Below are 23,856 nucleotides of genomic sequence, written 5' to 3'. Positions count from 1 at the left end.
TATGTGTGGTGTTATAGTATGTTGGTTGTTTGTTGTTAAACAAACACGCACCAGACGATACCAAGAACTGTTCAATTAAACGGCCACGGGCATCGGTTCTCCCAGAGCCCCAGAGTTTCTTGTGTGCATTTAAATCTCCGACTAGGATGAAGGGTTCCGGAAGCTCGTCCACCAGGGACTCGAATTCTGAGGTAGACAGACGATAATCTGGGGGAATGTATAAAGAGCATATGGTAATCAGCCGACCGAAAATGATAACACGGACAGCAACCGCCTCAAGGCTGGTGAGCAGTCTAACGGATTGCGAGGGGATCGATTTTTGGGTCACAATGGCAACCCCGCCAGATGAATGAGCAAAGACATCTCTATCTTTCCTAAAGACAGTGTATTGCCTCAGAAAGTTACTTTGCTTGTGATTGAGGTGTGTCTCTTGGAGGCAAACAATACTAGACTGATGTTTATAAAGCAGATCATATACATCATCTAAGTTTTTTATGAGACCCCACAGTTCCATTGAACTATGTTCTCAACAGCAATTATGCGTCAAAAATAATAAACCGAAGTGTTTTTTTTTTTCAGATCAGTGAGTCTTGTGTAGGGCCTGTGATGCGAGGAGCTGGTTTTTTCCCACAGGCAAGAGTGCTGCGGCGCTCATTTCGTTCCTGAGGTGCAGGTTGAAATGCCAAAGTGTCCATATCCTCATCTGACACTTCAGGTGTCATCGAATTGGTACCCTTCTGTCGAAAACCTCGAGGAATGGTCCCTGAGGTGGCCTCAACCTTCTCAGTCGGAGCCTGCGGTGCAGGAGGGGACGGGGTCTGTGTGGAGCCCCGACAGTTCGTGCTCTCAGCGTCCTCGAGTGTTGTGGGGGCGAACGGAGCTGGACTGGAAGTAGAACCAGTCCCAACAGCGTCCGTCGCCACGTCCTCCACGGGCTCCGCAGGGGTAGCGTTGGGGCGCTGGGCTGTGAGTGGCAGCCCGGCAGGATCAGGAACCACCAGGGACTCTGCTGTGGAGGCAGGAGGCGCTGGCGGCCGCTCAGAAGGGGGTTAACGACAGCGACACATCAGCTAGGCTGCACTGTGTCGCTGTACTAACCAGACGTCGCCCCAACCCCCGGCGGGCGGCGTCTGCATAGGATGTGGCCGAAAACAACTTGTGCTTCTGGCGTGCCTCGGGGAAAGTTGTTTTCAGTCACTTTGATATGAATGGTCTCCTTTTCTTTCTTGAAAGATGGGCAAGATCGTGAGTATGCAGCATGTGCGCCACTGCAGTTCGGACATTTCAGAATTGTGTTTCGGCATTCTTCAGAGGTGTGATCATTTTCGCCGTATTTAGGACAGGTGAGCTTGCCACGGCAGGCTAGTGTTCCATGGCCGTAATGCTGACACTTGAAGCATCGCTTCGGGTTAGGTATGTAAGCGCGAACACGACAGCTAATAAAAGCTGCCTTCACTGTCTCGGGCAGCGTAGAGCTGGCGAAAGTAAGAATGATGTATCGCGTCTTGATGTCTGCCCCGTCTCTTCTCATTACAATTCTACGAACACCAACAACACCTTGGTCTCGCATTCCCTCAAGGAGATCAGCGTCTGTCTCATGCAGTAGTTCTTTGTCAGAAATGACACCTTGGACAGTGTTTAGAGTGCGATGCGGCGTGACGGTGACAGCCAAGTTGGCAATTTTTTCTTGCTTCAGAAGGTTGTCGCTTTGGTTTTTTCGCATTACCTCAACAAGTAGGTCTCCGGAGGGCATCTTTTTGGCATTGTAATCTTTCCCAACAATGTTCTCAATGCACTTGGCAATGAAGAACACTGACAGGTCAGTGATTGGTGAATTGTCGTCGGTTGAGTGTACTACAAGGTACTTACTGAATGTTGCCTGGGGTGGTTCGATTCTCAGTGCTTCGGTGCGACCCCGTTTAGGAGGCCGATCGGGTTTTCTGAGCGGAGTAGGAAATGTAGCCATAAAACTTCGAGTGAATTCGGTGGCAAGGCCGGTCGCTCACCACCGAGCCCAACAAGGGAACGTGACTGTGCAGCACACGTTAACCGTACCTTGCCACTATAACCTTATGCTTGGACTCAAGGCTGACATCTTTGCACAAGGTTAACCCTCGCCACCTGGAAAAATGTAGAACAAGGAAGGAAGGAGATGACAGGACAGAGTTAAGAAAGAGGATAGGAAAGAAAAAGAATAAAGAGGAGGACGGGAGCTTGTCAAAAATGGTCGACCAACTTGAAGTCTACCTCTACTAAACTACAACCTTTCATGCGAATATAACTTTGTTTTATATGTGTTCGCGATGCGATGCGAAAGCGTTTCACTCACTTTCGGGCATTTTCAATTGATTGTGGCACAGTGGCCGGCACTGACAAAAAACTGGAAAATGCAACACAAAGAGATCCAAAGTGAAGGCGGGAAGGCACATAGTACCTGTCCTTTACAGATAAGCGAAAGCCAACTTCCATAGCAGCTCATATTTCCTTGATAAAACAGAAAGCATGACCAAATTGAAAAAAAAAAGTTTCAGTCAAGTTTTCGGGCACGGGGCATCATGGCGGTCATATCTCGCCGCTCGTCATATCCGGCGCAGGACGGCGCTGATAAACGATTTTGGCGCAATAGGGGCGATTAGGCGCAGGAAAACAAGTTTGGCACTCAATGGCACAGCTGTTCCACCCCTTATATTTACTGCACACCGCAGTGCACAGTACTTTTTCAGTAGGCAGGCAAATCGGAAATCCTTATGCTATGATACGACAAAAAAACTGGGGAAGCTTGCACTAAGTCGCGCAAGGCTTGAACTGTAGCAAAGCTGCACGATTTCTTTCTACTTGAGCAGTGGAGGACACATCAACACTGCACGAGCCAGGGGGCGCAGGGCGTTCACCACGAGGTACGCGCTGGGCATTTTCTCGCTTCTTGAGGTCTCTTTTTTTTTTGCTAAAGCCCACTGCGTGTGCTGGGGATGCTCGTTAATCCCCGCAAGGCATGCGCTCCTGAGCTCTCCACATTTTCTTGATATTCTTTACGTGTTGCGCACCACACATTGCACCCAGCTACAACAGCCCGCTGTTAAAAAGCTCAACATTTAGTTCATAATAAAGCAGAAAACACTGCACCTCAAGACTTCGGAACAAATCATGGTGGTCCTCCTTAAAATGGGCCACCAAGTGCGGGAAGAAGGCTGCTTCAGATGCCCTGTTGTTCAACTTCGCGGCATGCTCACCTTCAACCTTTGCGCTGAAGTCTGAATGTGCTCCAGAAGAGCAGGTGCGCATTTGGTTAGCCTTTCCTGGAAGGTCCCCTGAAATAGAGTAACTTATTGCATATTGCACACCATGTGAAAAGCAGTGTTTACCTTTACATCTTTCCCAAGGAGCTGGTCGGCATGCTGGTAAAAAAAGTGCCGACATAACAACAGTGGCCATTCTTCTTTTATTTCAACGACATGGTGGACTGGCTCAGTAGAATTAATGTAGCTCGTCTGCTCAGTGTAAGTGTCTCTCATGTAATCCATTGCAAGGGGAACATCCATGTCTTCCAGGCCTTTCCTACTTTCTCGCCCGCAGAAAGTTATTTTTTCGTCCAAGCTTTCGGCCTCGCAAGTAGGCACCGGCTGCCGATTCAAGCATCCGTAGACACGTTTCATGCTTTTTCGGCCACATTGGTCTACTGTCTTGGCTCCTGGCCCTTTTTTTCATCGGGTAATGTTCTCAACTCTGTTTTTGAGTTGTTGAAAAAACGCGTCGTAGCCGCGTCCCAGCAGCTGCCTGTCAATGCCCCTATCTTGTAGGGCATGGGGGTACATCCTGACAATCTCCTCTGCCACTGCTGTCAAGAACTCCCTTCTTGGCCCTGTGGCTTTCACCCTCATCAGCTCTATGACATATCGCACTAACTCATGCCTGTCCCTAGTGGGGATAGGTGAATGTCCCGACTCTAAAGCATGTTTTAAGTTTACTGGAAGCCTTTCCACATCTAGTTTAAATGCGCAGTTCGAACTGCTTGGACTGTCAGGGTGTGCTAGAGATGAACGTTGTATTCCTGAGGGACCTGAAAGTACAAGGTCCAATGCTTTAAATCAACAAGAGCACAGAAAACAGCTGAATGATGCAGTGTCAAGATATAGAAACATTTGGCATAAGGAGTAAACGGCATGCTCTCACCTGTTGCCACTGTAGCACTTCTCACAGCAACCCTTATGTAAGCTTCTGCTAACCAAGAGAATGGCGCAAGGGTGCAATGAGCTTGAATTTTGTTTTTCTATGGTTGCCTTGGTGAGCTGTCCAGTGAAATGACATGTTGTGTTACATAATGTGGCCAAAAACACAAACTTATTATTAAAGGGGCCATCAAGAAAAAAATATGTTTGGTTTTTAAAAAGAGTGCCTGAATAAAATAACAATCACTGCACATCTAAGCAGACTTCACTGTATAAGCTGTATAATGAGAATAGCCAGGCAATTCCCAAGCTACTTCCCCATACCAAAATCACGACGCACTATGGCCCACTTGTACAATTGGCTGAGGCCAACTTAACCAATGACAAATTACAGAGAGATCGTAAGTTTGCAAAACCAGCTATTTCAGCATCAAATTTAGTGTGTTTTTTTATATTGGTAACAGGGATGAGGCAAATAAGTCTTGAATAGGCATGTAAAAATGCATGCTATTGCACCAATGCGCAGCTACGGCCAGCCGACACTGCCATGCACTGTAACAAAATACGGTGTGCACACCCGCAACCAGAAATAAACGATTGTCGAGCAACATCGCTGCTGCACCATCTAGTAATGTCAATGGTAACCAAGAGCATTTTTGAACGGGCTGTTGGTAGCCTTTCAGTTCCTGTTGAATTGAAGCAGTTGGTTGATACATACAATCACCAGACTAATTCTGTTTTAGCTACCTGCCTCTCACATCGTGGCTGATGTCACAACACATGTAATTGTTTTAGTTTTCAGTGAAGTACCTAAGCACAATTTGCTGCCAGACAAAAGCTGTCGGTATTAAAAAACACCAAATGCGTTGAATAGCGCAAAGTTGTGTCCGTTTGTTGGCCCTTCTATATGTCCTTTGAAGGAACTAGCCTTCTTGTAAAGTGGGTACGCGAGCCGCGTTTCGCGTAATGAGGAAACACCAAGACATGGCAGTAATAAATGAACAAGTTTTATTCTAGGCCCCGAGAATAAAAACACAAAATTAGCCGGCCCTTCCCCAGGCCAGTGGAAGTAACAGAACGCAACCCTAGGATAACAAGCCGACAGACACCATCTAGTTGTAACAGGTGGCTGGGCGGAGTAGTGGAACAGTGATGACCAGCAAAGAACGCTCTATCCTTAACTCGCTTGTCGGGGAGCTTCGACAATCCAACCAGCCGTGGTCAAGCGAAGCGGACACTTACTCGTTTTCCTCGGCGACCTTGCGTCGTGCTGTTGTCCTTCCGTTTGAGTAGGTACGGGCCTCTCGTCACTCACTTCCACGGGACAAACACCACCGTTCGACTACGCGCGACTAACCGCCCCCTCGGCTTGTCTGGCCCCCTCCTATGGGCGCCACTATCTGCCTATGCTGCGCGCGCATTCTGCGTAGAAGATTGGTGTCTTCTGCCGGCTGTGAACTATCAGGGCTTCGTCGTGTGTAATGCTCTGTGCTCTGCAGGCGTCCTGCGCGCATGCGCACCACCCCCTGTGCCGAGGTGGCCCACACTCCCCCCCTCGAAGACCACACGCCGTGTGGCTTTTGGGTATGGCTTTATTCCCGAGAATGGAAGAAACAAAATTACATTCGGGGATAACGAAGGAAAACAAAGAAAAATGAGAAGGGGCACATGCAATTGGATATTCTTTAGGTGGTCTACACTTCGTCCTTCATATCGTTTAAGTCTTCCCCTTGCAAGGAGTTTTCCCGAGGCTGTAGCGGGATCTGTTGCCCCATTCTCGCGTCACCGGGGCCCTGTAGTGCCGCGGCGAGTTCCTGCAGGAGGCGGCGGGTGGCTTCCTGCTGTGGTCGGGGGGCCAACGCTTGTTGTAGAATTGCCTGTAGGCGAAGCCGTTCCCGGTGCGTTTCAGAGAACTCGTGCGCGGATTCAGACACCACGGATTGTGCGCGGAGAGAGCACCATTGCACGAAGGCTTCCTCTGGCAGCGTCTGAGGGGATCTATGCGGCGCAGGTCGTCCAGGCTTCTTCCCGTGAAGGGCGCAGGAGCGGGTAGGGCGCCTCTGGCGGGTCGAGGCTTCGTGTCCCAACCGGAACTGGAGGTGTATGAAGCCTCTGCACCGCTGCCGATGTGGCACCAGGTCGCTACATCCCTGGTTGCCTGAGCGCCGTGTGTTGGTCTGTGGTATCTCGGCGGTGACCTTCTCGTGCGTGCAATCTCGTGGTGGTGCTTCGGCGCGTGATAGCGGCCCCTCCCAGCGTGTAATCCACGCCCATGGTATCGACGTGGGGGCGGCGGGTACCGGCGAACACCGGATCCATGACGGTTGTACCCCGGCATCCTGCGGGGAGGAGTTTTGGAGTGAACATTTGTGCATGCTCTGCCGTTTAAAAGTACAGGGATGATTTCCCGACCAAAATCAATGATCCTAGGCATTCCGTTGCATGTGCCCGAGCGCCGAACTGTATTGCGTTAGTCCTCAAAATCATGACGTGTGTGGTATGCCTTGAGGTCATTCACGCTGATGGGCCCGATTTCCCGGCCGCCGGGCTTACGGATCATATATGATAAGGGGAAAGACAGTTACGCTATACGGTCCCTCCCACGCTTGGCGAGGGAAGCTGCAAATGTCTTAGCGGCGCTGCTAAGAGGGTGTGTTTTACGCAGCACCTTGTCGCCCTCTGCAAATTGTAGTGATCGTCTTGTCTTGTCGTTCTGAAGACGCTGTTCTAGCCGTGCCAGATCCAAATGTTCTCTGGCCTCACGCAATGTCTCGTGCAGGTGGGTGCGTAGGTGTTGCGCGTACTTGTAGTTAAGGGGTGTTGATTCGGGTACACACTGGAGTGAATTCTGGATGGGGAATTGTATGTCCCGCCCAAAAAGCAAAGTGGCTGGCGTGAAATTTGTGGACCTGTTGATGGTCGTGTGTGTAGCAAAAGCCATCTCCCCAAGACGGCTGTCCCAGTCTTTGTGCTTTTCCGGAAACGCCACCAGCATGGTCTTCAGGTTTCTGTTCACGCGCTCCGTGATGTTGGCTTGGGGGTGGTACGGGGTGGTCTTCTTGTGTTTCACGCCTAAAGCAATGCAAATGTCAGTGAATGTTTTGCTCGTGAAGTAGGTGGCATTATCCGTTATAAGCTGCGCTGGAAATCCAAATCGGGCAAACGTTTCCAGCAGTTTCTCCCAGATGATCTTTAAATCCAGCCTACGTAGTGCGTACATTTCAACCCACTTAGAAAAGTGGTCCGTGATAACTAGTACGTAGCGATTTCCCTTTCCTGATCTAGGGTAAGGGCCCATCACATCACACGCAGCGATCTGCCACGGGTAATGGCTCTCGACCGACTGCTTGAATCCCGGAGGTTTTCCTCCTCTTGGCTTTGCTGACTGGCAGATTGAGCAGGTTTGCACATACGTGATGACGTCTCGTCGCATCCGAGGCCAGGTTGCAAAGCGGGCCAGTTTTTCGTAGGTTTTTTGGCCATCGCTATGTCCTGCCAGGGCAGAGTTGTGGTAGTATTCAAGGAACGCTCTGCGCAGGTTTGCATGCACGAAAACTCGAAAGGGTGATTCCCCGACGTCGTTTTCGCAAGCAGGGATGTAGCGGAGAAGTAAACCCTCCTTGCTCCGTACGTAGCAGTCATGAGGCTTGTTTGCAGCTGTATCGTCTGCTGCATCGTCGTTGGCAATCGAGAGGAAAATGCGCCTGCACTCCTCGTTTCTCAGCTGCTCTTGTAACAGTTGTTCATGGGTGATTAAACTTCCCCATGCTTCGCTGTGGAGTGTAATAGCGTGCGCTTCTGGGGTTGCCTGCTCTCTGCCTGCCAACGGGGCGCGGGACAGGGCATCGGCCACCTTGTTGCTGTTGCCTTTCTTCTACTGCACCGTATAGTCATACTTCTGTAAAGTTAGCGCCCATCCGGCTAAACGACAGGCGGGGTTTTGCAAGCGTAATAGCCATGCCAAAGCCTGATGGTCGGTCTGTATTGTGAATTTCGCTCCGTCTAGGTACATGTCAAAATTCTTGAGGGCGAATAGGATAGCGAGGCACTCTTTTTCTGTAACGCAGTAGTTCCGCTCTGCTCCCGAGAGGGTGTGACTTGCATATGCCAGAGGGAATAGTATGCCATGGTGCTCTTGGAGCAAAACTGCGCCCACTCCGTCTTGCGTCTGTTTGAACGACGAAGGGACGGTTGATATCCGGCAGACGTAGTGTAGCGGTGTCCGCGACCGCTTTGGAAAGTGTGCGGAACGCCTGTTCCTCTTCGTTTCTCCAGGACGAGCCGACGCCTTTTCGAAGTAGCTGGTGGAGCGGCCTGGATAGGTCGGAGCAATTATGGATAAAGTGTCTGTAGAAGCCAACCATTCCCAAATAGCGTTGGAAGCTCTTCACGTCGGTGGGGCGCAGGAATTGCAGTATGGCCTGTAGTTTGTCTTCATTGGGTTTCACCGTGCCGTGCTCGACAACGAAACCCAGGAGGTCAATCTTGTCCTTGGCGAGCTGTGCTTTTCGAGGGTTAACTGTCAGTCCTGCATTCTGCATGCGCTGAAGAACCGTTTGAAGGTGTCCCAGGTGATCTTCCGTGTTATCCGAAAACACAACCACGTCGTCCATGTATGCTATGGCGTAGTTGAACTTGGCATCGCCAAGTATGATATCCATTGCACGCTGAAATGTTGCTGGGGAATTGGACAACCCGAAAGGCAGTCTGACGAATTCGAAAAGTCCTCTGCTGCAGGTAAAAGCAGTTTTCTCCCTATCCGCTTTGTCTAGGGGGATCTGTAGAAACTTGCAGAACTTGCAGATGTTGACCATAACGGCATGCTTTGGAATGTAGCTTCCTGAATAGGTGGCCAAAACAGTACTGATTGTGCTCGCACCCGCCGCAGTGGCTCAATGGCTAAGGCGGTGCGCTGCTGAGCACGAGGTCGCGGGTTCGTTTCCTGGCCGCGGCAAGCGCTTTTCTGATAGAGGCGAAAAGAAAAAAAACGCCCGTGTGTGCGAGATTTCGGCGCGCGGTAAAGATCTCCAGGACGTGAAAATTATTCCGGAACACTGCAGAGCAACGCACCTCATCGGCTGCGTTGCGTGGGCGCGTTAAACCCCACCATCAATCAAATCATTGTGCTCGCTTATGTACAGGTTGACATCGCACGACCTCGGAGCGGAGCAGTAAGGCTAAGCTGTGGTGCTCCGGCTCTGGTGCTCTGACATACCCAACAGTTGCTGCTTTTAAACTAATGAAGTGATACATGCTTAGAGAGTTGCACACACCTGCACTGGGGCATTGTACAGCCCTTCAAAAACAATTGCGCCCACCTCCGCGCGAGGGGAACCCTGTGTAGATGCGACGCATCGTGGGGTTCACTTGGTGTTTCCGTTCGATTGATTCTGAAATCTCGTGAAACGTGTCGGGAACGCCTATGATTATTATGTTTTATTGGCCAATCTTGGTCAATCTCTCTAATTGGTATGCTTGGGGCTTCGCTGTCGCAATGACTCAGGTGAAAAATATCCCTTCTGGTTTCATCTGGTTCCAGTTCAACTAGTTTATTGGACAATTCCCAGATGAAACCAGTAGCCACTGGAACCAGTAGGGCCAAACCAGTAGCAAATGGGACCACTACCAACTGGGACCTGTAGCAACTAGCCCCAGTTACATTCTACGAGGACCTTAACCAGTAGCAACTGGTCAGTGAGGATCATAACCAGTTACTACTGGTCCCAGTACAACTGGTTATGGTCCTCATTGACCAGTTGCTAATAGTATACGAGATCTCTGCCCACGGATGCACCGCACGGGCTCGATCGGCATTTTAGAGAAGAGAAAAAGCAAAAATGGGTGGGCAACATTTATTTGGCCACGGCAGCGGTAGCGGTCTTCATCTTGCGGGTAGCTTTGACGACATCTTGGATTTTCTCGCCTAAAATCTTTTCGATGTTTCGAATCGCCTGCTTCGTCGCAAGCTGCTTCTGCTGCTCTCTTTCATCCGGCCACTCCGAAGATCTTGCCCAGTACTCCAGAGTCGCTGTGAAGTGAAAGACAAAATTGTTTGAAGAAGACATAAGGCGAAATATGTAAGCTGTCGGCCAACGAAGTCTTGTTCCACAAGTAGTACAAGTTTTGGTAATTAGAAAATACCTATGTGGCCTACAAGACCTGTTCAGACAAAATGCACAACTCTCCCACTTTCCCATTTTCTCCCATTACCTTTGATAACGTCGACTTTTCCTGGGCTGAGGGCCTTCTTTGGTAGCTCCCCGGAGTGTTTTTTTCGGGGGGCTACAATGCCACTGACACTCCGCTTTGCAAGCTCTTCGGGACCCCATATCGCATGGGCGGTGTCTTTGCAAACAAGCGTTGGCTTTTTGTTTGCCAAAATCTTCTTGGCTTGCACAGCAGAAATGACAACACCTTTGGAAAGATGGAACTAAAAAAAAGAGATGGACAGAAAACACATGCAGTCTTGGCACACACACAAGCGAAAAGATAGTGACATCGATAAGTTAGAATTAGTACACACATCTCACATGTGCATCCTCACACTAACTACCTCCCTGATGATAGAGGTATGTTTTCATAACATAAGTGCTCAATCAGAAGATAATTACTGACACTTGAACATTCAAACATGTTTTGAGTAATTTTAAGAAAACTGGGAAGGGCAGCATGTGCCCAAAAAATATACTGGAGGATGCACACTAATAATTGAAACCACCCAGAGAACACACGACCACTATTCGAACATTGCAAAATGGCGTCTGCTTAAGTTTTGAGGCACTGTTGTTAGAGTTGCCACTATTGTTAGAGTTAGAGCTCAGTTTTACGCACACACTGACGGTAACTGGTTGAACCCTGAAGATGAGAGACATTTGCTGGTTTTTTAATCAGTGATAAAGGCGGCAGCCCTAAACGTGGTCTAGTCGAAGCACCAACATACAACTCCGGTTCACTGCACTGAATTTCTTAACACTAACTGATATTTACAGTCAGGCTACTAAACTGTTTATGTGATGTTACACACAAAAAGAAAAGGCGGCATAAATTATGGAGCAGCCACAATGAAATGTAGTCGCCACTTACTGAGCCATTGGCCAAATATGAGAAGTCTTGTGCTGCAACGAGAAAAAGTGTCACATAAAAAATTCCTCTTTGGTAAACCAACAAGACCTACATGAGCTCGAATTCCAGGACACGTAATGCTATAACAAAATTGTGTCTGTCTTCACACTGCTAGTCCAAAGTATATTCAGAATTTTTCCAAATGGGACATGATGCATAAAACAATTCCAATGTGTTATTAGCTTTTGGTTCACTTACGCTTGCCTCGTGAACAAAAATTACAATAACTGTCTGGAACCCTCTTCAACCAGTAACTCACCAGGGCATGGCACCGCGGAAGAGTGGGATGGAAGCTCTCCTTCCCTCCTTTGTAGCGTTGATACGGCTGTAAAACAAACAATTAGCACTCGTAAATTAGCTTAGAAATGAAAATCTAGTACGCATCTGAAGAACACAGGATATGCACTTACCCGCCCCCTCTTGTTCTGCTGGCCTTGGCACTTGTACATCTTGTGCCTCTGCAGTTGAAGCCCCCTCTTGTGTCTGCTTTGGCATGTACACATCTTGTCCCTCTGCAGGTGGAACATTGATACGCATTTAAAACGAGTGTGTTCAGGTATTCTACTGATTCATTTTAAAATTGTAAAAAATAAAACAAGAATGCTGCAGTGCTCATTCAAAGAGCACTGTCTAGTAAGTTCGCCGTAGCAGGAAAAAATATCAAGACAATACCAAGCGCTCGTAAGCACGTGCCTTGTGATGACTGCCAAGTCAGGTCCCCGGCTTACGCAGTGGCTTTAGAAATAAAGAAAAGCTGAAGCGTGGTCCTCAAGTGCTATGCACGTAAAAAAAAACGTCCAGGGCTAGTGCTAAAGTTGGAAAGCTAACCTGCTTGGGAGAGGTCACCGCGGCCACCACAATCTTTAGATGCCATTATGGATAATTACAGAGATGGATATGAGTGTGCCACTACTTCCCAAGAAGATTTGCAGATCCCGGCCGCTACAGCTGCCTGGAGTCAATTACGAAGGGCTGGTGGAAGTCTACAATGCTGAGGATGACTTTGCATCTACCACTCGCCGTGAAGATGACAACGACCTCCTCAATGCATATGACGATTACTAGCACTGCAACTACAATGATACTGAAACTTAACCATGTGTCCGGCAATGCTCCCCTACAGCAGCTTCGCCATTTAAGTCTTGCAAGCTACTGAATTTTTTTGGGCAAGAACATATGTATTGTTACTTCTAGTATGCGAACATCAGCTAAATGACACTTACGTTGAAAGGGGTCCTCCATTTCAATGGAAGGTGAAGGGCTGAGGCACTGGAAGGCTGAAATAAAAAAAACAAAGCACACAGTTATAACAAACTTTGGTATTACATTCTGACAAAAAATATGAACATAAAAAAAATTTCTGGTAACTCATGCACGCAAAAGGTAAAAAAAAGGTGCACAACTAGGTGGTCTTTCATACCGTCCTCGCGTATTGGTTCCCATGGTTGGCTTCTAGCAATTCCAGGCACACCTTTGCCAGCTTCCGCTTGCTTTTCAACTGCATGTTTGAGTGAAGTTGGAAACGACATACAAAATCAAAAACCCAAAAAAGGTAAAGAAAGTCTCACAAATTAGAAAAAAATTTCATACGCCTGAAAATCTCGCTCCTTAGGCATTCTTGCAGTGTAGTCACTTGTTTCGTCAGGGCCGCTTTCTCAGCTTCAAACTGGCGAGCCCTTTTTTTCCATTTCTCTTTGTCCTTAATGGCGTGCTCCAGTTTCCTCCTCGAGCACAGGGAGTCGCTCTCACTGCCGGAAGTTGAGCCCGAAGGTGTACGCCTTTTTTTGGACTAGAAAAATTCAAGTAGCAGGTTAACGCTAATTAGAGCATCCAATTTAACACACGTACTACGCCAATTACGATACTTACGGGTTGTGACTGGCACTGAGTGTTTTTGCGTGTTGCATTGGCCAGGTTTCTCTTCAGTATTTCTTGATACTGCAACTTTTTCGCTGCTTGCCTGTTTTCCTTTTGCACCTACATGCAGAAAACAGACATGATAGAAAAAATGTCATTAAAACTGTTACTCAAACAAAATAAAATGTGGGCAGTTTGCAGCAAATAGGAGTGTATCAGTCAGTATGCCCCAAAAAGCACAAAGGCAGAGTTAAGTTGCGCATCTGAAACAGACTGCAAGCTGCGTGCCCTTGTGAGATACAAGCCGTGTACCCATAAGTGCACAGTGCACTTTACGAGCACCTGATATGACAGCACCATGCATTTAACCAAACAAGATTACTTGCTAGGTCAGTATGCTGATGCTGTCTAGCACAACGCCAATTTTGCCACGTTGTTGCTAATAAGCTTCCGAAAACGACTGCAAGGGTAATTTTTTAGACCCAATCAACCAATAATTTCCTTCCCCACTCTTTGTTCTTTTTTTTTTCTATTTCAGCAAGCCGAAATGCCGCAACCTTACTCCGCATGCTCGGACACACAGTGCCATGCTTGGTGTCCCATTAATTGAAATTCGCCGCTTCAGAATGTGCACAAACCTTTCTTGCTTCCTTTTCTGTCACCACTTCATCTTCTGAGCAAGTAGCATCAGGGTTATCATGAAGTTCGGGGATTTTAGGAATCACAATCCTCTCCCCGCCTCCCGCTACCCGTCTCTCAGCTTCTTCTCTTGTTTCTGTTGAGAAAATATAGTTACAAGAAAATCGCTTGTAGTGGTGTACATAACTTCAGTGCAAACACAAATAATTTCTCGCAACATTGCGCTGAAACTCGTACACTTACCTGTCAGAAGCAGCACCTGGGCACTGTAGTTGCCTGTATCGAGGCCCGTCGGGTCGGTCCACAGCGCCGAATAAAGAACTTTTTTGCTGAAGTCCTTGAGGTGTGCGGGATCGAGGTTTTTGACATCACTGATAGGTAGGACGTGCAGGCGCAGCCTGCCGAGATCTTTCGTAAATCTCACAACGGCGAACATTGCGCTAGACTGCAGTAGAGTGGGACGAAAACATTTGCTCACGTACTACCAACAAACAAAGCTACCGCACGCAACGCACGTGTGCATAGAGGCACGTGTGTTTACACCAAGAAGGTTGGCTTGACTTTTGGCTTGGCTTAGGTGAATAAGACAGTCGTAACATGCGCGGTGGGTGGGTGAGCTGAGAATTTAGAGTTTTTCGCTTACAATAGCGTTTACAAGTTTGACGTCGGAAAGTTATACCTACAATTACAGCTAATAAATGAAGCATAAAACTGTAAATTTTTTTACATGAATGATGCTCCGCACAGCGAATAAGAACTGAGCACCCCCAATCCAATTCAATCCTCAAGCAGCCATCAGTAGCCGAACTAGCCGGGCTTTGTCGCTTTGGCTTTGTCGCGTTGTTATTTTACCGCAGCGTGCGCGTGCAAGCTACATGCCAATATGAATCGTCGGAAGCGTTACCTGGATCCCGGTGGCGATAGCGCTGACATACCGAAATCGACGGAAAGCTATATGAAAAATGTGCAGTCACGCCTAACAGTGTCAACTATACGAGATGACAGTGAAGGCAGCCGCCCGGAGTTGGCCAGTGCTTTGGCGATTTCGGCAACGGAGGCGGGAAACTCCGCCGATGGAAATGGGAACCGCGAAACACCGGTGACTTCGGAAATTTTCGACGCCGACATAACGGACCCCGAAACAAGTGACGCAAGCACAAGTTCTGCACCGGACGATATTCTTACGCCGCAGGTGTCATGTGAAAATTGTGAGCCCACTCCGCAAGACCCCAGCATCGATTTGTCGGTAGAGGACATTTTCGCACTGACAGTGAAGTTCGCCCTCGACTTTGGGCTGCCATGGAAAGGAATCGAAGCTCTACAAAAACTGATAGTGCACATACTTGACAGACACGACATCCCGACTTCTAAGTACCTTTTTAAGAAGCACGTTGGAGTTGGAGTTTCGAATGCTCGCTTTCATTTCTACTGCGCTCCGTGCATGAATCTGGTAGCAGAAACGTCCGGCGACCTCATGGAAAGAAATCGTGTGAAAGCGACTTGTTCAGTGTGCACGAAGAGCCTAACTGGCCGACAAATGATGGCAGATGGAAACTTCTTCATTACGCTGCCAGTACAACAACAACTTTCCGCTTTGCTCGCAGACGAATCCGTCGCCAACGCCCTGCATGACGGACTCAATTCTATCGCCGGGAGAGTCAGTGCCGCTGCCGAGCATGTGTCTGACATAACCGACGGGGCACTTTACAAAGAATTCAGAAGCAAGCTGAACTCAAGAGATGCCATAACATTGACCTTAAGTTCTGATGGAAGTCCGATGTTTAGGTCTTCTAAGTATTCGATTTGGCCCCGTGCAACTGAGTCTAAATGAGTTGCCTGTTCACATGAGGCACAAGAACATACTGATCTCAGCTCTGTGGTATGGACAAGACCACCCAAATATGACGCTCTTGCTCAGTCCAGTTGTGCGCGAGATGGAGAAGTTGGCAGACAACAGTGTTGAGTGGATGTCTCGTGGCAAAACGCTGCATTCAAAGGTAAATATACCACATTTTGTATTAACTCGCATGGTTTCTTGTGCATGGAAGCTGCCCACACCATGTTTTTTTTTGCTCATTGTTCAGTGCTATGCGCTGGTGCCTAAATTGTTGCTATGTTCATGTGTTACAGGCTTACTGCTTCAGCCTCTGTGCAGACTCACCAGCCCGTGCGGATATGCAGAACATGATGCGATACAATGGTTTTTATGGCTGTGGATGGTGTTTGCATCCCGGGCAGTCCGACGGAAGTAAGTGTACATAAGCTAAACCTAAATCTTATTCCTGTAATACCCTGTTCACTGCTGAGATATCTTAACTAGCCACAGTTTTTTTATTGCTGGTGACATGACCATATGCTTTTCTTTTGGTGCAAAAAACAGAAGTCGTGAAGTATACTCCCAAAATTGTTGCTGACGACAGAGACCCCGAGGAGACGAAGCAGCTAATGGCCATTGCAGCCGCCACCGAGGAGACTATACAAGGTGTCAAGGGACCGACACCGTTGATGAACCTTCCTTTCTTTAATGTAGTTTGGGGGCTCACCCCTGATTACATGCATTGTGTGTTGTTGGGTGTGTCGCAACAGCTCACTGACCTATGGATCGGGAGTGCTGACAGATCATATTACATTGGGTCACAAGACCAGACTGCAGAAATTAACAAAAGATTGTGTGGCATCAAACCACACCTTATTCTGTCATATTTGCCTCGGTCCATTCTCCTCAGGCGGTTCTGGAAGGCTGCGGAATGGCAGCAGTGGCTGCTATATTTCTCGTTACCTTGCCTCGAAGGGATCCTGCCCAGCGTGTATTTTAAGCATTGGGCCCTACTTGTCGAAGGTATAGCACTGCTCTTGCAAAGCTCTGTGAGCAGCAGTGATGTTGAAAAAAGCACAACTTGCTTGGTGAAGTTTGTAGTCGGTATGGAGGAGCTGTACGACGAAAAGCAAATGATGTTTAATGTCCATCAATTGCTGCACATTCCAAAAAGCGTCCTCCTTCAGGGACCACTCTGGGCACACTCGTGCTTCAGCTTTGAGAGTAACATGGGTAATTTAAAGCGCCTCGTAACTTCTGCTAAACGAGTTCCTTTACAAATTGTGGAGCGCCTAATGATGGCAAGGAACTATCACGGTCTTCGGGCGCAAGCGAACCCCCGGACTCAACAGTTCTTGTCAAAAACAAGCAACGCAAAAGCAAGCAACAATCAAAGTAATCTTCTTCTCAGCAAGCCACGCGCTCTGTCTGGGCAATTACTTGCCTTTGTTGAGAGCGAGCTTGGTGACACAGTCTGTAGCCCTGTCAAGGAGCATGACCGAGTTACAATGTCTTGGCATGTGTTTCATAGTGAGCAGTACTCACGGCCTTATAAGACATAGCACAGCTGTGCTCACAGGCCAGGGACAGTATTTGAAAATAAAAAACATCATTTCTTTCAAAGATGCCCAGGGTACTGTGAGAGTTTTTGTAGTTTCAGACCAGTTTTGTACTGCCTCTGCATACAGTTGCTCACACATAGTTAAGTTGCGAAGGGTGGGAGCCAGACGTCTTTTTGAGCTAACTTCTTCCGATACCCCTTGCATATATATAAAACACGATGAGGCAGTTTTTTTCGTGAGGCTGGCCATGAGGACTCTGTCGGTGGGTTAGTGTGCCTGTGTCACAGTTTGTATAATTCGTTGTAGCTGTTTTTTTGTCGTTTTTGTTGCATGTCCGAAATTGTAGTCAGTGTTATGTGTACATTGTTTCTGTCCTTGAACTAAGTGTGCAGGCTAGTCAGCCGTGTTGGTTAGGCGTCTGTTTTTTGTTCTTGCTCGAAACAGAATAAATTTTGTTTTACTGCAATAACGATCTAAAGCGTTGTCCAAAAACCCTTTCTGTATTTGGTCAGCTAATGTTGAACATAAAAGCCTACATATGTAGGTGATGCCTGAATGGATGTCTCTTCCACTGAAATGAGCCTCCTTGGCACCTTGGCAGCATAATGGAATTTACTTAGGGAGTATTTTAGTTGTGTATAACTATTATTACATTGGTGATGCATGAAAAGGAACAATAAAAAGTCACTTGGAATGGAATGCATCATGTAAAATGATGTTAACATGTTTGTACTCTGATATCTACGCATTTGAACATATGCATGTCCATGTTTCTAAAATAAAAAAATGTTTAAATGCTATTTGACTTGTAATTATTAGCTCATCTGTACTGCTTCTAAAAGCTCGTAGCACTTCTATAACCCACCTACGATGATTGCCGATGTGATGCTATTAGCATCATTGTCATCAGCTGATGACTGAATTCACTTCACCCAACTTTTCACCTTTATCTGCTCTCCCTCCCTCCTTGGTTTTGACCATAAAATTTCCCCTCCAGTCCCTCCCAATGCTACTTACTACTCATCTTGGAGGTCATATTCTTGGCACCACTAGGGCTGCTTGTTCATATATCAACTCGTTATGCTCAATCATGGTTCCTCTCATCTCTTCTGCCACTGCGTAACAGTAAAATGGGTTGTTAACCTTTTGACAAATTAGTGGTTGCATATTAAAGTACATTGGCATTTGAGCAATTTGAACTGAATGTCCTTCAACTGGGAGTGGCACTCTAAGTGGGACCAAAGTAAACCAGAAGCAGACCAGGCCTGTGACAACTGGAATCCAGATACCTCGCAACTGGAACCGGATGCCCTGTAACTTGCACCAGATACCCCCTAACTGGGCCCAGTTGACCCCTAACTGAGCCCAGTTGACCCCGAACTGGGCCCAGTTGACCCCAAACTGGGCCCAGTTGACCCCAAACTGGGCCCAGTTGACCCCTAACGGGGCCCAGTTCAAACCAGTACCAAAGCAGGCCCTTGACTACTGGGACCAGATACCTCGTAACTGGGACCAGATGAAACCAGAAGCCCAGTAACTGGGACCCTTTCAAACCAGATGACCCATAACCGGGACCAGATGAAACCAGTAAGAAACCAGATGGCCATTTTCACCTGAGGACCTTTACTTCATCATTGTTGCTGTAAGTGGGAGCTTCTTTTCTTTTATTGCAAGTGTTAATCATTGCCCCATCATGCGTTGTATCAGTAGCTTCTTGACGTAGTTTGAATGAGTCAAGGATATAAGGCGCATTCGTAGCATTTGATTCTCTCTCGGTCGCGTTCCGCCCACAGGGTCGTGGGATCGAAACCGGTCGCCGCTTACTACTATTTTTTTATAGTGTAGGGGGAGGGGTGTGGACGGACAACAACGCTGTATGGAGGGACAAGGCGAGTGAATGAGATGCAGTCGCATCTAATAATGTATGCTAATTTTCGTGACATTTTGTAGTTTGCGAAGACAAAACTTCCGTGTGAAGGATGTAAAAACTTTCGCTACCCTCGCTCCACGCAGTAAAACTTTACCAGAACTTTCTTTTTATGCAACCGGGGTTCTGGGCCCTTGTCAATTGTAGGATGCATTGATGCCACGTTTTTATTTGGTTACCTCTATGCTAATGCTCATAACTTAGATTCAATATAACATCACGCTACCATAGCTCTATCACGTAGCATCGGTGTGCCTTGTGTATATTATTCCATGTTAGTGTGCAGGGTTACGCTAATTACCCCACGCACCGAAACATATTTTGTGCTTTAGATACTGGGAAAGAGTGTGGTGTTCCTTGCAATGTACACACGTCTCAGGTCGGACAATGTATGTATTTTTGTACAGCCAAAAAAAATTGCTTCTACAGTCACAGATAAACTTCTTACAGGCATCCGTTACACTAATTGAAATATTACCAAGTGAATTCATTCTTGTGGTGTAAAGTGTTTTCAAGATTACATGTTTGCTCCTCTGCCAGCAGTGCCTTATACCGAGGTATCTGCACATGCCTTGTCACAGCGGTGCCATGTGAATGGTGGCACTCTTTGTGATATTTTTCGGTGCGGCCCCCGAAAAGGGGCCGCACCGAAGTTTCTTTTCCACCACTTGCTAACTTGAGTCCTCCGAAACCAAACAACTATCCTCGCTTCATCGTGATGGAATCTGTAGACCAATCAAAACCTCTTGCTTCACAGTCTGTATTTCTCATTTCAAAGTTTCTTGACGGTATTGTTGGAGGGTCGTATAAGGCCAAGAAACATCGAACCGGTGAAATTCTTGTCGAGGTCAGTAGCCAGGATCAGGCCAATAAACTTCTTGCTCAAACCAGCATCGCCGATCTGCCAATCCGAGTCACGCCCCACCGCAGCCTAAACAGCTCCCAGGGCGTGATTTCCGAGTATAACCTACTAAATGAATCTGAAGCTGACCTGCTGGAGGGCCTTCGTAGTCAGGGCGTAACAGCGGTCAGGCGCATAACCATCCGCAGAGATGATAAACAAATACCGACAAAGCACCTCATCCTAACCTTTGACAAGTCCATCCTTCCAGAATTCATCAACGCAGGTTACATCCGATGTTCAGTCCGGCCGTACATCCCGAACCCGTGGCGCCGTTTCAAGTGCCAACGGTTCGGGCACGGCACAAACTCCTGTCGCGGCCGACTGACCTGCGCAAAACGCGCCCAGCACGACCACCCGTCCGACAACTGTAACGTTCAACAACTTCTTTGCGTAAACTGCCAGGGCCCACATGCGGCCTACTCCAGAAAATGTGAAAAGTTCCAATTAGAAAAGAAAATCATTGACATCAAGGTCACTGAAAACATCACCTTCCCAGAGGCGCGAAAGAGGTTGGCCTCTTTCCCCCTGGGGAGGTACGCCGACGCGGCTCGCCGGGGGGCGGAGCGGCGTCTGGTGTCCACAGGGACCCAGTTCAGCGAGTCTGACCTGGTCCCTCCTCTGCCCCCCCCCCCCCCCTTGGGGTGCCTCAGGCAGCCCAATCCGTTGCCACGCCGCTTGCTGAGGCAGCAGCGGTTGTGGTGACAACCTCTTCTGTGGGGACAGGTGCCGCTCCCGCCTCTGCCTCCCCGTCCTCCAGTGCGTTGGAGGTTGCCGACCGGATGGACACCGGGGGCCCCGCATCGGCTCCCGCCGCCACCGCCCCTCCCGTGCCACCTCTGGTGCCCCGGACGCCCTCGGCGGTGGCGGCTCAAACGAAGGGCTCCCGAAAGGGGGCGAAGTCCGGGGGGCCTGGTCCACCGGGCACCCTTCTGGCATCCGACGAGGAGATGGATGTCACGCCGTTCCTGCCTGCTACGCAGCGCAAGGAGCGGCCTCTGATGTCCAAGAAGACAGAAAAGCCTAAAAATCCTAGAATAACAGCCCCGAAAGACGACACATGAACAAACACACACACACACACTCCAGTTATTCCTAAACTTAAATAATGGGAACAGAAAACATCATCCAATGGAACTGCAGAGGCCTCCTTAAAAATCTTGACGATGTGTATGAGATTCTGCATGCCAGTCAGCCAAGTATCATGTGTCTCCAGGAAACCCACCTCAATTCTAAACAAACAAATTTTTTAAATAGGTACATGGTATTCAGAAAGGACAGGGTTGGCTGCACACACTCTTCAGGAGGTGTGGCAATTGTCGCCCGGAAATCCTTAGCCTGCCACCCTGTCACTCTGAACACTGTCCTTGAGGCTGTAGCAATCCGTACGATAATATTTAATAGGTTAATAACGGTATGCTCCATTTACATCTTTCCTGATTTTGCACTTCTGAGCTCTGACTTCGAGGCGCTGGTCGACCAGCTGCCCGAACCATACATCATAACAGGCGACCTTAATGCGCACAACTCTCTTTGGGGCTCCTCTAGAACGGATGCCCGAGGTCGCCTGATAGAGAAGTTTCTTACATCCTCCGGAGCGTGCCTTTTCAACAAAAAACAGCCTACATACCATAACTTAGGACACAATACATACTCGCATCTTGACTTGGCTATTGGTTCCGCAGTTCTCTTTCCATGTCTTGAATGGTGTGTGGGCACGGACCCATATGGTAGTGACCATTTCCCCACTTCATTAACGTATATAGGTATAGGCCCGAGCAGTCCATCTTCCCATAAAAGGTTTAATGAATCAAATGCAAACTGGAGCACATTCACACAAACATCTCAACTACACCACACATCCATAATACACCTACACGTGGAGGAAGCCGCCCAACTCGTCACGGCGCACATCCTCGACGCCGCCGAAAAGTCCATTCCCCAGGCCTCCAGTGGGTCCCGCACCCCAAGGAGGCCCTGGTGGAACGAGGACTGCAGGCGGGCGCGAGAGGCCCAGAACAAGGCGTGGGGTGTCCTTCGCCGGTACCCCACGTCACATAACCTCATTTCTTTTAAACGGGCAAAGGCTTTTGGGAAGCGAGTGCGTCGTGAGGCGAAAAGGGAGAGTTGGCGCACGTTCCTCACTTCCATCAACTCATACACTGACACACACAAAGTCTGGACACGAATACGAAAACTAAAAGGACAACAGACACACAGCCTGCCCCTGGTTAGTACAACAGGGGACACACTGGAAGACCAGGCTAACACACTTGCACAACACTTCGAACACGTGTCCAGTTCAGCACACTACACCAACACTTTCATTAAACACAAAGCATCATGTGAGAAGAAGTCCTTGCGAGACACTAATAAGTCGAACTCATCCTATAACACCCCCTTTTCACTTCATGAGCTGAAGGTCGCACTCGGTACTTGTAAACCTTCAGCTCCAGGTGCAGACAGGATTTCATACACAATGATACAACACTTACATGCAGACACACTTGAAACACTTCTTCACCTCTACAATAAAATATTTCTTTCGGGGCACTTCCCAAGCTCTTGGAGGGAGGCCATAGTAGTGGCTTTCCTAAAGGAAGGGAAGGACCCTTCCTCTCCCGCCAGTTATCGCCCCATTGCCCTGACAAGCTGCCTGTGTAAGCTCTTCGAGAAGATGATAAACAGGAGACTCGTGTACTTCTTAGAGTACAACGGTCTTCTCGAGAGTTGTCAGGCAGGCTTTAGGGCGGGGCGATCTACGAACGATCAACTCGTTGCGTTAGAGTCATATATTAAAGATGCTTACCTCCATAAGCAGTAATGTATGACAGTATTCTTTGATCTTGAAAAGCCGTGCGACACTGCTTGGCGGTACGGCATCCTCAGCGATTTGAAGTCGTTTGGTATGTCGGGTAACATGTGGAACACGCTTGGCAGTTACCTCTCTGAAAGAACGTTTCGCGTGCGAGTTGGAACTGCACTCTCTAGAGTTCATGTGCAGGAAAACGGTGTTCCGCAAGGTGGAGTTTTGAGTTGCACGTTGTTTATTGTAAAAATGAACTCTCCTCGGAAGGCTCTGCCACCAACCATTTCCTGCTCAATCTATGTAGACGACGTGCAATTATCCTTTAAGTCTTGTAACCTGTCTATCTGCGAGCGCCAAGTCCAGCTTGGTGTTAACAAGCTAGCTGGCTGGGCAGATAGCAATGGTTTTAAATTTAATCCAGTGAAGTGTACTTGTGTTTTGTTTTCGAAAAGGCGCCGCATTCGGCCGGATCCAGACATCAAACTCAATGGTGTCTCAATTCCAGTCAGAAATGAACACAAGTTTTTAGGTGTAGTCCTTGACGAAAAGCTCTCGTTCATTCCACACATAAAACAACTTAAACATAAATGCTTAAAGGCCATGAATATACTCAAGGTTCTCTCCCACTCTTCATATCGGGCTGACAAACAACTTCTTTTACGTGTTTTTACCAGCCTGATAGGTTCACGATTAGACTATGGAAGCGTTGTTTATGGGTCAGCAAGTAAGACATCCCTCAAAATGCTGGACCCAGTGCTTCATCTGGGGCTCCGGTTGGCATGTGGCGCCTTCCGGACTAGCCCGGTCAAAAGGCTCTATGTGGAGTGTAATAAGTGGAGCCTACAACGTCAGCGAGCATACACAGATCTTCTTTTTGCTTTTAAAATTTCATCTATGCCACACCATCCTTTTAAATCGGCTTTTTATGATACGTCTCAGACTGCACTACTCCTAAACCGACCATCGTTCTCTGCGCCCTTCTCTTACAGAGTTAGAGAGGAAGCGTCAGAGCTTTCTGTCTCCTTTTTAGACACCATACAAAGTCCTCAAACAGATT

At 48.1% G+C, this 23,856-nt stretch overlaps 1 protein-coding gene, 1 long non-coding RNA gene and 1 pseudogene across 3 annotated transcripts; 1 reads left to right on the top strand and 2 right to left on the bottom strand.

The window, feature by feature from the left end:
• Nucleotides 1–9,842: 9,842 nt before the first annotated feature.
• LOC144167146 (BEN domain-containing protein 5-like) lies at nucleotides 9,843–13,071 on the bottom strand. Its single transcript, XM_077696513.1, has 8 exons — nucleotides 12,879–13,071; nucleotides 12,709–12,786; nucleotides 12,512–12,565; nucleotides 11,699–11,800; nucleotides 11,548–11,613; nucleotides 11,250–11,281; nucleotides 10,377–10,596; nucleotides 9,843–10,194 (listed from the first exon to the last, which is right to left on the bottom strand). The coding sequence occupies exons 3-8, from the start codon at nucleotides 12,528–12,530 to the stop codon at nucleotides 10,019–10,021; spliced, it is 615 nt and encodes a 204-aa protein (XP_077552639.1). The 5' UTR covers nucleotides 12,531–12,565; nucleotides 12,709–12,786; nucleotides 12,879–13,071; the 3' UTR covers nucleotides 9,843–10,018.
• Nucleotides 13,072–13,157: 86 nt separating this feature from the next.
• On the bottom strand, nucleotides 13,158–14,110 carry LOC144167145 (uncharacterized). Its single transcript, XR_013321860.1, has 3 exons — nucleotides 14,028–14,110; nucleotides 13,784–13,920; nucleotides 13,158–13,265 (listed from the first exon to the last, which is right to left on the bottom strand). It is a non-coding gene; the product is annotated as an uncharacterized LOC144167145 (long non-coding RNA).
• LOC144167143 (uncharacterized) lies at nucleotides 13,916–17,707 on the top strand (annotated as a pseudogene). The gene is made up of 3 exons (XR_013321859.1): nucleotides 13,916–15,781; nucleotides 15,915–16,032; nucleotides 16,165–17,707. The product of XR_013321859.1 is annotated as an uncharacterized LOC144167143 (transcript).
• Nucleotides 17,708–23,856: the final 6,149 nt, after the last annotated feature.

Source organism: Haemaphysalis longicornis, unplaced genomic scaffold, assembly GCF_048455015.1.
Source record: "Haemaphysalis longicornis isolate Haplotype H1 unplaced genomic scaffold, Haemaphysalis longicornis Haplotype H1 scaffold_2, whole genome shotgun sequence".
In the NCBI taxonomy this organism is placed as follows: domain Eukaryota; kingdom Metazoa; phylum Arthropoda; class Arachnida; order Ixodida; family Ixodidae; genus Haemaphysalis; species Haemaphysalis longicornis.
Note: the sequence above shows the minus strand (reverse complement) of the source record. Positions and strands in the feature narration are given on the sequence as shown.

Bases quoted from the DNA above. Each gene is read 5' to 3' on its own strand.
- LOC144167146 (XM_077696513.1), bottom strand. The intron at 11,282-11,547 runs GTGAGTTACTGG...TTCTCGTTGCAG, and splicing joins TTCCGCGGTGCCATGCCCTG to CACAAGACTTCTCATATTTG. The intron at 10,195-10,376 runs GTAATGGGAGAA...TTCACTTCACAG, and splicing joins AAAAGTCGACGTTATCAAAG to CGACTCTGGAGTACTGGGCA.